Here is a 14602-nt window from a genome sequence, read left to right as displayed (position 1 = left end):
GTGTGTGTGTGTGTGTGTGTGTGTGTGTGTGTGTGTGTGTGTGTGTGCGTGTGTGTGCTTGTGTGTGTGTGTGCGTGCTGTTCTAGTCTTTTCCACAAGTTTTTGTCTTTTATATTTTTTAGCCCTCATAATGCATTCACAAAGTGTATTATTTTCACATTCTGGGTCCGAAAGAATCATTATTTTGTAAAACAGTCATAAGTTAATATTTTACAACCATATTGTATATGTTTAGCAACTTCTCATCAATGAGTAAATGTGATAACATTTTTGAATAAATGTTTTTACATTGTATATGTTTAGCAACTTCTCATCAATGAGTAAATGTGATAACATTTTTGAATAAATGTTTTTACTGCATGTAAACTACAGTAAACTACTAGTAATAAACTACTTGAGAAGTTCTTTAAAATTTCAAATTACACATAAACCACACACAAAAAAGAAAAACAAATGCATTATATATATATATATATATAATTTTTTTTTAATCATCATTGATATCTGAGAATTAGCAGTATTAACCCCATTGAAATAAATGGAATTCAGTTCAATTACTTTGAATTTAACTCATGATTGCTCAAAAACAGTCCAAATTTATGAAACCTACATATTTATTTCTAACAAAACAACATCAAATCAACATAAATATTACTCTGAGAAGTTTTCAAACTAAATAAATTAATTTACTTGCAAAAAGTTATATCTCTTAAAAAATTATTGTAAAAAAATCTGAAAATAAATAAATAAATGATGTGTAATTTCAGGGTCTTAAAGCATTTGCAAAGTTTTTAGAAATTGTTTATAATTTTGTGTAAGTATCTGCTATACTGTTAGAAGATCTCACTGATTTACATTTACTGTACATTACGCATTATTTATCGGCTTTAAGATATCGGCCAAATTTTCTTATCAGGCCGATACCGATAACAGAAAAAATGAGCCGATATGGGCCGATACCGATATGGTGGCCGATATATCGTGCATCCCTAGTAATAATCCGTAAAACGGAGTTTCACAAGTTTAATACTAACACTAAAATAAACACTATGATGCTTGACTTTACAACCATAAAATCGGTTAATAGTCTATAGAGTGTTTCATGGTGTTTCAGTAACTGTAATGAATAGAAAATGAGTCACTTTTCCCCCCGAGGTTTGTGATTTCAGAGACTGAATGTTGCTTTTGTGCTGCGTTTCTCAGCTGCCAGTTAACATGCTGTGATGAACAGAAGTCTGTACATGTGAACCACAGAGAGAGAGGCCTGTGCAGTTTAAGACGGTCTTAACACCGTTTTAATGAAAGCATGTGCTCGATAGAGAAATGCTGAAGGGATTTCGCTGTGTTTACAGCATCTGTGTGTGAAAGTGTGTGTGGGACGTTTTGAGATCAGCCCACACACACCGCAGCAAAAAATAAGCAGCTTTGGATTGGACGCACAGCTCAAATAGGACATTTTTTCACCTTCGCTCGGTCCAGCTACTCGTCACTTCATACGTAACACTTTAAGTAGGTTAGAGAGCGATTTGGAGGAAAAATGAGCACCATTGCTCAGATATTGTGTGTTTTTGCCTTGAAGGATCATGTTGTTTGATGCGTTAATGCACACGCAGATACGGAGCAAAACCTATCATCATTCACCCTAAAATCAAATGAAATTATATTTTGCATGAATACAATGAAGCCTTTTTCCATTATGACTTTACTTTCAGGACAATTAAGTAGATTTAAATTAAATTCTTTCTAATGTAAAGAGAAAAATGCATTTTTATTTATAGATTGTGCTGTATTTATTGGTTAGGATGGGTTCTTGTTGAATGCTGAAATAAAATAAAATACAAAATCAAATATATTCTCATTTTCGTTTAATTTAAGTTACTAAATTTTAAGTTTAGTACAGTATATAGACATATTAAAAAAGTGACAAAAACACAACAAAAATGCTAAAACTTTAACTAAAATGAAAACGAAAACAGAAAATATAAAAAAATTTAATCTAATTGAAAATATTAACAAAAACTATAATAATATATTAGTACACTAAAATAGCACTGAGTCAGAAATATATCCATCAAATTGATTAATTAGGTGTTTTTTGAGGTGATCAACTTAGATTAAGTAAGTGTTCACTTCTTATTCCTAAATCTACAGTTTTATGCATAATGGACTTTAAAAAAAAGGGCGAAATTTGAGAAAATATTGTGTAAAAATTAAATATTGTTTTTTTTTTAATATGCATTTTGTGTGCGTCTCATTAGCTTGGATAAATGTATTATATGTGCATTTTGGCATGATATCAGCCGTTCTAGTGTAATAAACTGCAATGGTTATGAAGAATTAGTCAGAGATGGAAGAAATTAACTGTTAATAACGATTTACAAAAAAGCAGCTTCACAGTAATGAACATTAAAAATAACAGTATTAATTACAGTGTTAAATTAATCAATTATAAAACAAATTTGATTAAAGTAGCTCTAAAAAAGACAGTAGTGGCATTATTCATTATCAAATCAGTTCAATGGTATTATTTGCATTTTAAACCCCAGTAATTATTAGTAACATTATATTTACTTTTTTCAGCGGATATGGCATTATTGTGCCGTATGAAACTCGGTTTTATAAAGTTTTCCTTTCATCAATAGTTCCATATGAAACGTTCCGTTGCATTCATATACTTCACCAGAAAGTGACATATTTCTAAAATACAAACATGTTCTGTAACACAAGCTACCAGCTCATTATTGAATTGAATTGGATATACTTTATACCCATTTTTTGAGACATTTGTCTTGGACTTCACATGACACGGCCAGTTATCAACATTGTGAACTCACATAACACATGCAGGATCACATAATTCAACTTACAGTACAAATAAAAATATAAATATTGCAACCTACTGCATGCCTAGACTTAAAAATCCAAATTTTGGAATTCTCTATTTAATAATTTAACTAAAATTAGCACAAAAGATGTTCCGTAACACAAAGTACCTGCTCATTAGTTTTAGTGTTCTGCCACCTGCTGGTGAAATGTGAGAAGTTTTTTTGAATAATCTGATATTTATCACAATATTCTTAAAATATTAAATGATTAAAATATTGTAAAATAATCCATTTTTTTATTTTGCATTTTGACTTATAACCAGAGCTCTGATTATTTGCTTTGATTATTTGTTATACTCTATTTGAATATGTTTTAAACCAGTAAGGATTATAAATAGTGACGTGTTTCATCAAAGTGGTTCATATGTGTTATGAATTTGAACTCAAAAACTAATTAAATATGGCTGATATGTAGATTTGATTGCACACACACATACACAGAAACATGTCTGTCAGTGTAATACAGGACTGTTCTGACTCTTTCTGCAGCATTATTGTGTGTGTTTTTGCTGTATTATCTGCTGGTTAACCTGCTTTACTTGTGTCAGTCAGTGTGTGACGGTGTGTTTGTCAGCGATCATGATGAGTGTGTGATTTCAGCCAGAGTCATGAGTGGATGCAGTCAGCTGTTTGGATGACTCTCTGTGTGTGTGTGTGTGTGTGTGTGTGTGTGTGTGTGTGTGTGTGTGTGTGTGTGTGAGTGTGTGCGCGTGTGCGAGTGTGTGTGAGAGTGCGTGTGTGTGTGTGTCTGTGTGTGAGTGTGTGTGTGTGCGTGTGTGTGAGTGAGTGTGTGTGAGTGAGTGCGTCTGTGTGTGTGTGTGTGTGAGTGTGTGTGTGTGTGTGTGTGAGTGTGTCTGTGTGTGTGAGTGTGTCTGTGAGTGTGTCTGTGTGTGTGTGTGTGTGTGTTTTCGGAAGAGCACTGATCTGATGAATAATCCAGGACTGATGTCATCGGTAATATTTAATGTCTCCCTGTTTTGCTCATTATTTGATCAGACTGTAAATGTTTTTAGATATTTAGATGTGTAAATTATTGGTGCTTATAATAATAATTATATATTTTAAAAAAATTAATTAGAATTTATTTTTTATAATTCCATTTTTTTTAGTATTTAAAAAAAAGACTAATGATTTATTAGTATAATTAGACTGCCTCCTTCTTTTTGACCTGCATTCTCTCTCAGACCTCGCCCTCTAGAGACAGCTCAGCCAATCCCAACATGTAGGCTTCAGGGATAATCATATTTGATGTTCATTTTTTTTATTGAAATAAAACGTTATCTTATAATTTTTCATTTTGTTTTTTAAGAAATTTTACACAAAATTGGTTCTTTTTTATTAGCTTTTTAATCAACTTTTTGTTAACTTTTTTTGTAATTTTTTTTATTATTGTTATTTATAAATCTTTTTTATTATAATATATGTTTAGATATATTTTTCTATTAAAATAAACACATTAATATGCATTATTATTATTATTATTTATTTGTTTGTTTATTATTACTATAAGCAGACTGCCTCCATCCTTTTGACTCGCCTTCTCTCTTATTTCTATTTTATGCTTTTTTATTTTAAAATATTTTAATTCTGTCTTTCTTTCTTATTTTCATGGTACACTAAATTTGACCAAAAATATTATTATTAAAATATTTTATTATCATTATTCATAAAGTTATACTTTTTGTATGAAATTTTATTTTTATTTATCTTTTAATATGAACATTTTAATAACTTTAAAAAAATAGTTGTATTATACAATGTAATTTTTACATTGCCAATGGATCGCCTCTCACTGAATTAAACATGCAATTAAGCGAGGTCATGTGACAACAGTGCAAACAGTGCATACTAGTGGTGCATGTAGTGAGCAGTATGCTAGTATTCCATTCTGAACACAGCCGTGTGCGAGGCTCCTCCCCCTGCCTTCCTCCACCCAGCGATGTGGGCGGAGCTTCATCAGTAATAGCTCATCCCAGCATCTCTCACACACACACACAGGGAGGGGTCGTGTGCCGCTGGAGGCTGTGTCAGAATGAGGCAGTGTGGGAAAGCGTGACGATATGTTGAGGAAGCTGGTGTGCCGGAGGATCTGCGCCTGTAAGCGTCTCTCTGTCTGAGCACTGCATGAGCGGAGGGACGAGACAGACAGACAGACAGAGACACACAGCTGTAGCTCTCTGTGATAGTGACTCACATCTGTCTGTCTGTCTCTCTGCCTCTGTCTTTCTGAAATCTGATCGCTGTGATTAAATGCTGCATGCAGACCGCATGTGTGTGTGTGTGTGTGTGTGTGTGTGTGTTTTGCATGTATGTCCTGAAAACCTGCATTATGGAAAATGCTTAATAGACATAATGTATTCATTAAGATATACAAATGCCTTGTGAGGGTTAGAGGACAGAAAGTGTCATTTTCTCAGTGTAAAAACAAGAACAAAAGTGTGTTTGTAGACAGAAAAGTGCATTATTAACTAGACTGCCTCCATCCTGTTGACTTGCCTTCTGTATATTTATTTTTATGCTTTTTATTTTTAAATAATCATTTGACATCAAATTGGACCAAAAATTATTTAAATTTTTTATTTTATATTAAAATCATATTTTATGTATGTTTTATATTAATATTTCAATAATAGTTTATTAATTATTTTATTTAATTAAATTATTTACTTAATGTCCTTGTAACCTGTATTATAAAATGTTCAATTGAAAATGCTTAATAGACATGTAAAATAACATATTAATTAAAATATACAAAATATAAGAACAAATGTATGTTTGCAGTTGTCTCCAGAAATAGCATTATTATTATTATTATTATTATTATTAGTCTGCCTCCATCCTTTTGCCTTTTGTATTTTTATTTTTATGCTTTTTAAAAATTTTAAATAAGATATTTAAATTTTTTCTTTTTTCTTCTTAATTTTCATTTTACACAAAATCGGACCACAAAAATGATTTTTTATTAAAAAATAAATATTATTTTTATTTTTTATTTTTTATTAGTATTAATTATATTTTTTTATTTTCATATTTAAATTATATGTTATATGTTATGTATTAATATTAAAATTTGTATAATAAGCATATTTTCTTAATGATTTTATTTATTTGATTAAATTATTTAATTCATTTATGGTTACCAAATATCCTCACAATCTGCCTTGTGGAAACTTTCAGTGGAAAATGCTTAATAAACCTGTAAATAACGTATTAATTAAAATATGCAAATTGTTTGTGAGGGTTAGAGGACAGAAAATGTCATTTTCTCCATGTAAAAACAAGAATATTTGTACAAATGTGTGTTTGCAGACAGAATTGTTCTCAGAAATTGCTTGAAACATTTTGGGGGTGTATCATAAATCATAAATTAAGTGAATGATGTTTTAAGTTCTCTTTTTGGGGTCAGAGAAGGTTTTGAGTCTGTTTTTTATGTAAAAATAATAGATGTTTGTGGTTTAGATGTCTGGATGAATGTGTGCTTGTTTCCCTGGAGGTTTCTGGAGTAGTTCAGAGCATGTTAGAGGGCCATTCGCAGTGAAGGATTGAGGAAGAGAGGTGTTGACACTAATGCATGATGAATAAGGTCGGGAGTGTGTGTGTTTATAAATAATTCATGGCGATTGATCGCTGGTCTGGCAGATTTTGGTGATGTTTCCTCACGTGAGCGGCTCTGCCGGGGTTTCCTGAGCTGCTGAGTGAAGGAGGTGACGTCCTTCAGATTCACACACACACACACACACACACACACACACACACACACACACACACACACACACACACACACACACACACACACACACTTAAAATACTTTCTTTTCTATGAGTGTAGGCACACCGGCGGCGTCTGTCTGCGGCACCCAGCTACGTCGTGTTATACTTGTAAGAATTGTTCTAGACATGCCGAAAATTTGAGGCTACAGCACAGCAGCACTTCTTCTTGGTTTTCTCTGATGCACTAACTCTGCTGCAGCACTTCTTCTTCATCGTCTCGTCTGATGCACTCACTCAACCAAGCGTTCTAACCTCGCCCCTCCCCACCCCCCAACCATTCACATTTCTGTAGGTGGGAATTATTGGTAATGATATTCCAATGAGCCGCTTTGTGACATCACAAAGACCGGAAAACAAACACTGTAGTCCAAACGAGCCGTTCGTTGTAGTTCTTGAAAAGGGATTTTTAAAAAACGAAATATCTCTCTTTGGAGTGGACTTTGAGATTTTTTTGCACCCTCAGATTGCAGATTTTCAAATAGTTGCATCTCAGCCAAATATTGTCCTATCCTAACAAACCATACATCAATGGAAAACTTGAAAACTTAAAAACGTAACGAGAACTAAAAATTGACTTATGACTGGTTTTGTGGTCCTGGGTCACATATGTGCATGTGGAAAAAAGCATATATAAACCTAATAATAATGATAAAAACAAAAATTAATAAAATTACTTCTACAAATTACCCTTTAAAACCATTAAACCTTAAAAAACAAACACTACTAAAATGACAAAAGCATGTTACAAGATTTAAAAAAATTGCATTAAAATTAAAATGCTAATATAAAAGGCAAAATATTTATAAGAACTATAATGGTGTATAAATTGTGTTTTCTCTGTCATTCCTCAGATAAGAACATGGATGATGAGGATTCTGTGGATGGAGGTCGTTCCTCATCATCGGTGCGTATATACAGTATATATATATATAAAATATTAAATATATATTTAAAACTTATTGGACATATTGATTGTTCTTATCAGGTAAGGAGAGCTCTAGTGCCGGTGCTGTTGATGAAGAAGACTTCATCCGTGCCTTTGAAGATGTGCCCGCCGTACAGGTAAGCATTAGTAGGCTTCGTAACGCTAATATGTTCAACAATGTTAGGAGTCAGTAAGATTTAAAAAAAAAAAAAAAATAATATTAGTATTAGCAAAGATACATTAAATTGATCAAAAGTGACAGTAAAGACATTTATAATGTTGCAACAGATTTCTATTTCCAATAAATACGGTTCTGTTGCACTTTCTATTCGTCTGTGAGTCCTGAAAAATAAAATGCTTCACGCTTTCCATATATTTGGCATATGGCAGCACAACTGTTTTCAACATTGATAATAATCAGAAATGTTTATTGAGCAGCAGATCAGCATATTATAATGATTTCTGAAGGATCATGAGGCACTGAAGACTGGAGTCAGCTTTGATCACAGCAATAAATTACACTTTAACAGATATTCACATAGAAAACAGCTGTTTTAAATCATAATTTTTACTTTATTTTTGATCAAATAAATGCAGCATTGGTGAGCAGAAGAGACTTCTTTCAAAAACATTAAAAACCTTACTTTTTATTTAACCAGGAAAGAAAACTCTCTGAGATTAAAATATCTTTTGCAGGAGTGTCCTGGCCAAGATAGGCGGCCCAAATTAACAAATACATATAACAAACAGTAACATACAATACACAATAACTGACCCCAAACTACATCCAAATGCATCTGTGTGTCAGTAACTCAAGGAATCATCAATACATATGTTCAACAATGTTAGGAGTCAGTAAGATTTAAAAAAAAAAAAAAATTATATTTGTATTCAGCAAAGATACATTAAATTGATCAAAAGTGACAGTAAAGACATTTATAATGTTGCAACAGATTTCTATTTCCAATAAATACGGTTCTGTTGCACTTTCTATTCGTCTGTGAGTCCTGAAAAATAAAATGCTTCACGCTTTCCATATATTTGGCATATGGCAGCACAACTGTTTTCAACATTGATAATAATCAGAAATGTTTATTGAGCAGCAGATCAGCATATTATAATGATTTCTGAAGGATCATGAGGCACTGAAGACTGGAGTCAGCTTTGATCACAGCAATAAATTACACTTTAACAGATATTCACATAGAAAACAGCTGTTTTAAATCATAATTTTTACTTTATTTTTGATCAAATAAATGCAGCATTGGTGAGCAGAAGAGACTTCTTTCAAAAACATTAAAAACCTTACTTTTTATTTAACCAGGAAAGAAAACTCTCTGAGATTAAAATATCTTTTGCAGGAGTGTCCTGGCCAAGATAGGCGGCCCAAATTAACAAATACATATAACAAACAGTAACATACAATACACAATAACTGACCCCAAACTACATCCAAATGCATCTGTGTGTCAGTAACTCAAGGAATCATCAATACCGCAGCAATGACATCTGTAATGTGGAGTGTCAGCCTGGACTCTGCATTCAGTGGTTTTCCATCAGAGATCTCTGGACAGATGCCAGTGTTCAGTGAGTTTGATGACACTGTTCTTTCTCACAGATTTACTCGGCTCGAGAGCTCGAGGACTCCATGAACAAGATCCGAGAAACTCTGTCCGATGACAAACACGATTGGGAACAGCGAGTAGTTGCAGTGAGTGATTTCATATTTATAATGGAATAAAATGGGTGCTTGTTACTCATCTCTCTGCAATACTTGATTGTGATTGGTCGATGGCATCATTCTGTGGTCACGTATTTGTGTATAATGACTCTAAACCATATAATTATTTATTGTTTCAGTGATTTTATACAGAGCTGTGCTAGTTTCATGTCTCTCGTTTTCTTTCTTCTCACATAATATACAAATAATCAACAAATAATGTAAACTCAAATCAATATTTAATGTCCATCATTTATTCAGTTGTTTAGTAAGAAGGGAAATGTGAAGTCAACTGGTCATTATTGCAAAATTATGGAAGCCATTTCTTCTCAATTCTGAGTTTGTATCACAATTCTGAGTTTAAATCTCAATTCTGAGTTTATATCTCGCAATTCTGAGTTTATATCTCGCAATTCTGAGTTTATATCTCACAATTCTGAGTTTATATCTCGTAATTCTGAGTTTATATCTCGCAATTCTGAGTTTATATCTCATAATTCTGAGTTTATATCTCGTAATTCTGAGTTTATATCTCATAATTCTGAGTTTATATCTCATAATTCTGAGTTTATATCTCGCAATTCTGAGTTTATATCTCGTAATTCTGAGTTTATATCTCACAATTCTGAGTTTATGGGCCCTATTTTAACGATCTAAGCATATGGTCTGAAGTGCATGGCGCAGGTGCAATTAGGGCGTGTCTGAATCCACTTTTGTTAGCTTAACAACGGGAAAAATGGTCGGCGCTACATTTATGCTGCCTACACAATAATAATATTTTACAATGTAATCCTTTAATTTTTTATATTTGGCATGCTTGTGTGCTGCTGCGCGTCCCTGTGTGTGTAATAAGCAGAGTGTACGCATGTTGTAGACCCATCTATAGGCGCATATTACTAACGCACTCTTTAAATAACAAAAAATACTGCTCCATTGAATTTAGACCAGGTTTTTGTTGGTCAATGGTGCAGTCTATTTAAGTTGCCTCAAAATAGCAACGCGTCAACAAGGCGCTTGAACACACCTTGTTTTCAGACCAGCACACCCATGAGCGAACAGATGGGTGCAAATGCGTTTGCTATTTAAACAATGTGGTGCTGGACGTGAAAATGATAACTGCGTCGGGCTGAAACTAGCAAAAAACATTTGCCGCATTACGCCAGCTGTTTTGAGTTTATATCTCAATTCTGAGTTTATATTTAAATTTTTAGTTTATATCTCAATTCTGAGTTTATATTTAAATTTTTAGTTTATATCTCAATTCTGAGTTTATATTTAAATTTTTTGTTTTTATCTTGCAATTCTGAGTATATCTCAATTCTGAGTTTATATCTTGTAATTCTGAGATTATATCTCACAATTCCATTAATATCTCATAATTCTGAGTTTTTATCTTGTAATTCTGAGATTATATCTCGTAATTCTGAGTTTTTATCTCGTAATTCTGAGATTATATCTCACAATTCAGTTTATATCTCGTAATTCTGAGTTTTTATCTTGTAATTCTGAGATTATATCTCAATTCTGAGTTTATATCTCAATTCTGAGAATATTTATCTAAATTTTAAATGTATATCTCGATTCTGAGTTTATACCTCACAGTTCAGATTTTTGTTTCTCAGAATTGCTAGAAAAAGTCAGAATTGTGAGAGATAAACAACTAACCTTTTTTTAAAATCCTATGGTAGAAACAAGCTTCTATACAAAATAGAGATTTTCAGAATGATGCAAGTCCATTTTGTCATGTTTATTTTGTAAAGTACGATCAAACTGGTCGTTATCACATCAATCCAGTATTATGGGGTCATGTTATTTGAATGTGACCTTTGACCCATTGATTTGTTCATTTACAGCTGAAGAAGGTTCGTTCTCTGCTGTTAGCCGGCGCGAGCGAATACGATGGTTTTTCGCAGCAGTTACGGCAGCTGGAGGGGCCGCTCAAACTCTCGGCTAAAGATCTGCGCTCGCAGGTGGTGCGCGAGGCCTGTATCACACTCGGGTGAGTGAAATGTTTGTTTTTAGAGTAAAAGATACTTCAATAAAAGCTGCTTCATCTCCTGAATTGTTTTCTGCAATGATAATCTGTTTTATCCACTGATAGGCTTTCAAATATACATACAACTTTTCCGGTTTGATGCAGTTGCTGGTATAAACCCCCTTACCAAAAAGCAGTATACTTCACGTTTATTTTATTAAGTATACTTAAGTAAAGTTCATGTATATTTTTAAGTATACTTTATGTAGTAAGTATACAAATATCAGTGAACTAGTAGTATACTTGTAAGTGTACTATTTCAATACTCCTTGGGACTAAATCGGCCCACTTTCTAGTATATAAAAGTATACTTTTAAGTATAACAATAGTAAACTTTAAGTTTACATCTATGTTTTTAGTTTGTATTTCAACTATACTAAAAGTGAACTTATAGGTATACTGGTAGTGTACTAATTAAATATTTGTAGCATTTTTAGTACACTTTGAAGTATAGTCTCAGTAAACTACTAGTTTAGTAGTTTTATACTGCAAGTATACTCGTAAGATTTCTTTAAGTGAACTTTACATCATACTTTAAGTATACTACTATGTCCCTGTTTAGGTATTCATTTGTATATATTTTGTTATATGAATATCTGAACATACAAAACATCAGAAGAACAGGGTATCTGCTTGTAAACAAAAACATTTTATTCTAGCTTCATGCATTCTTTTTTTATAAACACTTGAATGTGGATAAGTTTTCTAAATAAAAAAAAAGAAAAAGAAATAAACAACATTTTGAACAAAAAGCTGACAAAGACTATGAATTGGATTCAGAATGATAATAAAAACGTAGATGGAGTCGATCAACACCCCAAAGCTTGACAGTCATTATAACCTCTTCATTGGTCGACATTTTATTCCATAACGTTGCACAGTTTTGATGCTGTTTTATGTCTGATGATCGTGTTAGAATACATGTGGAGGCATCTGTTGTTTCGGTTTCTTCTTCACTTGTGTTGTTTTGGAAATTCTGTACAGAAGATGTGTAATAGCGCCCCCTACAGTATAACAATGAAAACACGGATTCTTGGAGCACAAGTAGCTCAAATATATTTACACATTTTCTAAGTATAAGTCAAGTATACTTAAATGCAATTTTAAGTATATTCCTGAGAAGTACATGAAGCCCATGTCTGAGAAGTACTTAAAAAGTAGACTGAAAGTATACTTTCCTATTTTTTAGTTTAAAAGAACTATACTAATTGCACACTTGAATAAACTTCTTTTTCGTAAGGGCCATCATCCCATTCAGCCCTAGTTGGTGCTGACAGACTTAGTTTAATGAAAATAATCAATTCGTTTAAGTGGTCTGGTTTCAAACATTGGACGGATTCCAGCATCGTAAGATCTGCTGCACTTCATGATGGAGCAGAGAATGTGAAGCACTTAGTGTGCATGAAAACACACACTCTCATTAGACCGTCGGGCTCTGTTTCAAACCATAGGCAACTACCTTCATAGGCAACATCACAGCTGAAATGGAGCCACAGAAATGACTGATTTGGAACACAAATATAGCTCCTCATTTAAAACGCACAATTGAGTTCAAGTTAGCATTTTGTTTAACTAATGACATGATGTTCTAATAAGCACAAATATTGGGTAAAATAGTGCATTTTAATTGTATTTAAATTTTTGCATTACTTTTTTTTTTTTAATTTACAATAGTGCATTTTAATTGATAAAAAATGTTCTACTCTTGATTGTAATGTAGAAACATACACTTCCTGTAAAGCTGCTTTGAAATTATACTTCTGGTGAAAAGAGCTATACAAATAAACATAAATTGAATTGAATTATTTCAAATTTATTTTTAAATATGATATAAATATAAGTCAATATTTGTTGTCTTTTATTGATATTTTGCATGAGGTTTTAAGTGTTAATTAAATGTTTTATATATTATGTAAATATAAAATATAATTTTAAGTGTCAATTAAATATATTTTTATTATTATATATTAATATGAATATAAATACTTTAAAATATTTTATTGGTACTTTTCAATATGGCATGAATTAATTTGTTAATAAAAGCATATTCCTAAATATTATGTATAAATATATAAATGTTATATATAAATATAATTCAATATTTGTATTGATAGTTTTCAGTTTAGCATACATTTAATTGTTGATTAAATATATTTTTAAATGTTATATAGATTTTTTTCAGTATTTCATGAATTTAAGTGTCAATTAAATATATTAAAATATTATAAATATTATTTATAAATATTATAGTTATATAATAAGTTATATACACACACACACACATATATAAATATATGAAGTTTATTTATAGTCTACTTTATAATTCTCTGCAAAGAATAAATGCAATGCTTAGACTGAAATGAGGTATCTAAGAAGGCATTATGGTTATGACAGCCTCAAAATGCTCACTAGGTTTTGAAACAAAGTTTAAGTGTTCTGTGTTAGTCTGATCTCTGATGTGTCTCTTCCAGGCACCTGTCGTCTGTGTTGGGTAATAAATTTGATCACGGAGCCGAGAACATCATGCCAACGTTACTGAACCTCGTCCCCAACAGCGCTAAAGTTATGGCCACATCTGGAATGGCGGTGATTCGTCTCATTATACGGGTTTGTGTAAACACGCACACACGCACGCATGTGTGCGTGTGTGTGTGTCACCTCCTCCTGATCCTCATCTGTGTCGTCGTCACTAACGACAGGTTTCGCTCGTGTTCTCGCAGTTCTCCTGCGTCCTCTGCCGCGCTCTGTGCTTCTGTCCTTGCGGCTCAGTTTAATCTTCACCTTCACGGATCGAGCTGCACACACACACACACACACACACACACACACACACACACACGGGCAGCTGATGCTCTGTGTGACATGCAGTCAGGCGTGATGTTGGATTCAGGGCAGCAAACATAATCAATAAGATTGATCTGCATGTTAGTTGTGTCTCTTCCAGTATCCTGCACATGTTTAGTGTGGATTTGATGAACATCACAGTAGTTAGAAACATCCCAGAGTGCTTCCTGTTGAAGTATTTTCTATTCCTGATGCTGTCCAAATCAGTTTTACATCAAAATAATTGAGTCTGTGCAGCACAGCTTGGTCTGTGAATTTGTCTGCAGCGTGAGCTACTCAATATATATATATATATATATATATATATGTGTGTATGTGTGTGTGTAGCTTTACTATTATTTCGTATATATATATATAGGCTATATACTGTGTGTGTATATGTTACGGGGCTGACGAGACGTGAGATGTGCGGATCCATGTGC

General features: G+C 32.7%; 1 protein-coding gene across 1 annotated transcript in view; it reads left to right on the top strand.

Moving 5' to 3' along the window:
* The window catches only part of LOC107552390 (CLIP-associating protein 1-like), a 76901-nt gene that overhangs the window by 19500 nt on the left and 42799 nt on the right, over positions 1-14602 (top strand). The window contains exons 9-13 of the mRNA XM_016234258.1: positions 7508-7564; positions 7642-7718; positions 9200-9292; positions 11155-11300; positions 13808-13943. Coding sequence (XP_016089744.1) covers positions 7508-7564; positions 7642-7718; positions 9200-9292; positions 11155-11300; positions 13808-13943 — 509 coding nt within the window. The remainder of the gene's footprint in view (positions 1-7507; positions 7565-7641; positions 7719-9199; positions 9293-11154; positions 11301-13807; positions 13944-14602) is intronic.

This window comes from Sinocyclocheilus grahami, unplaced genomic scaffold (assembly GCF_001515645.1).
Source record: "Sinocyclocheilus grahami isolate Dianchi unplaced genomic scaffold, SAMN03320097.WGS_v1.1 scaffold449.1, whole genome shotgun sequence".
NCBI classification, from domain to species: Eukaryota; Metazoa; Chordata; class Actinopteri; order Cypriniformes; family Cyprinidae; genus Sinocyclocheilus; species Sinocyclocheilus grahami.
This window is presented reverse-complemented; position numbering and strand designations above follow the sequence as displayed.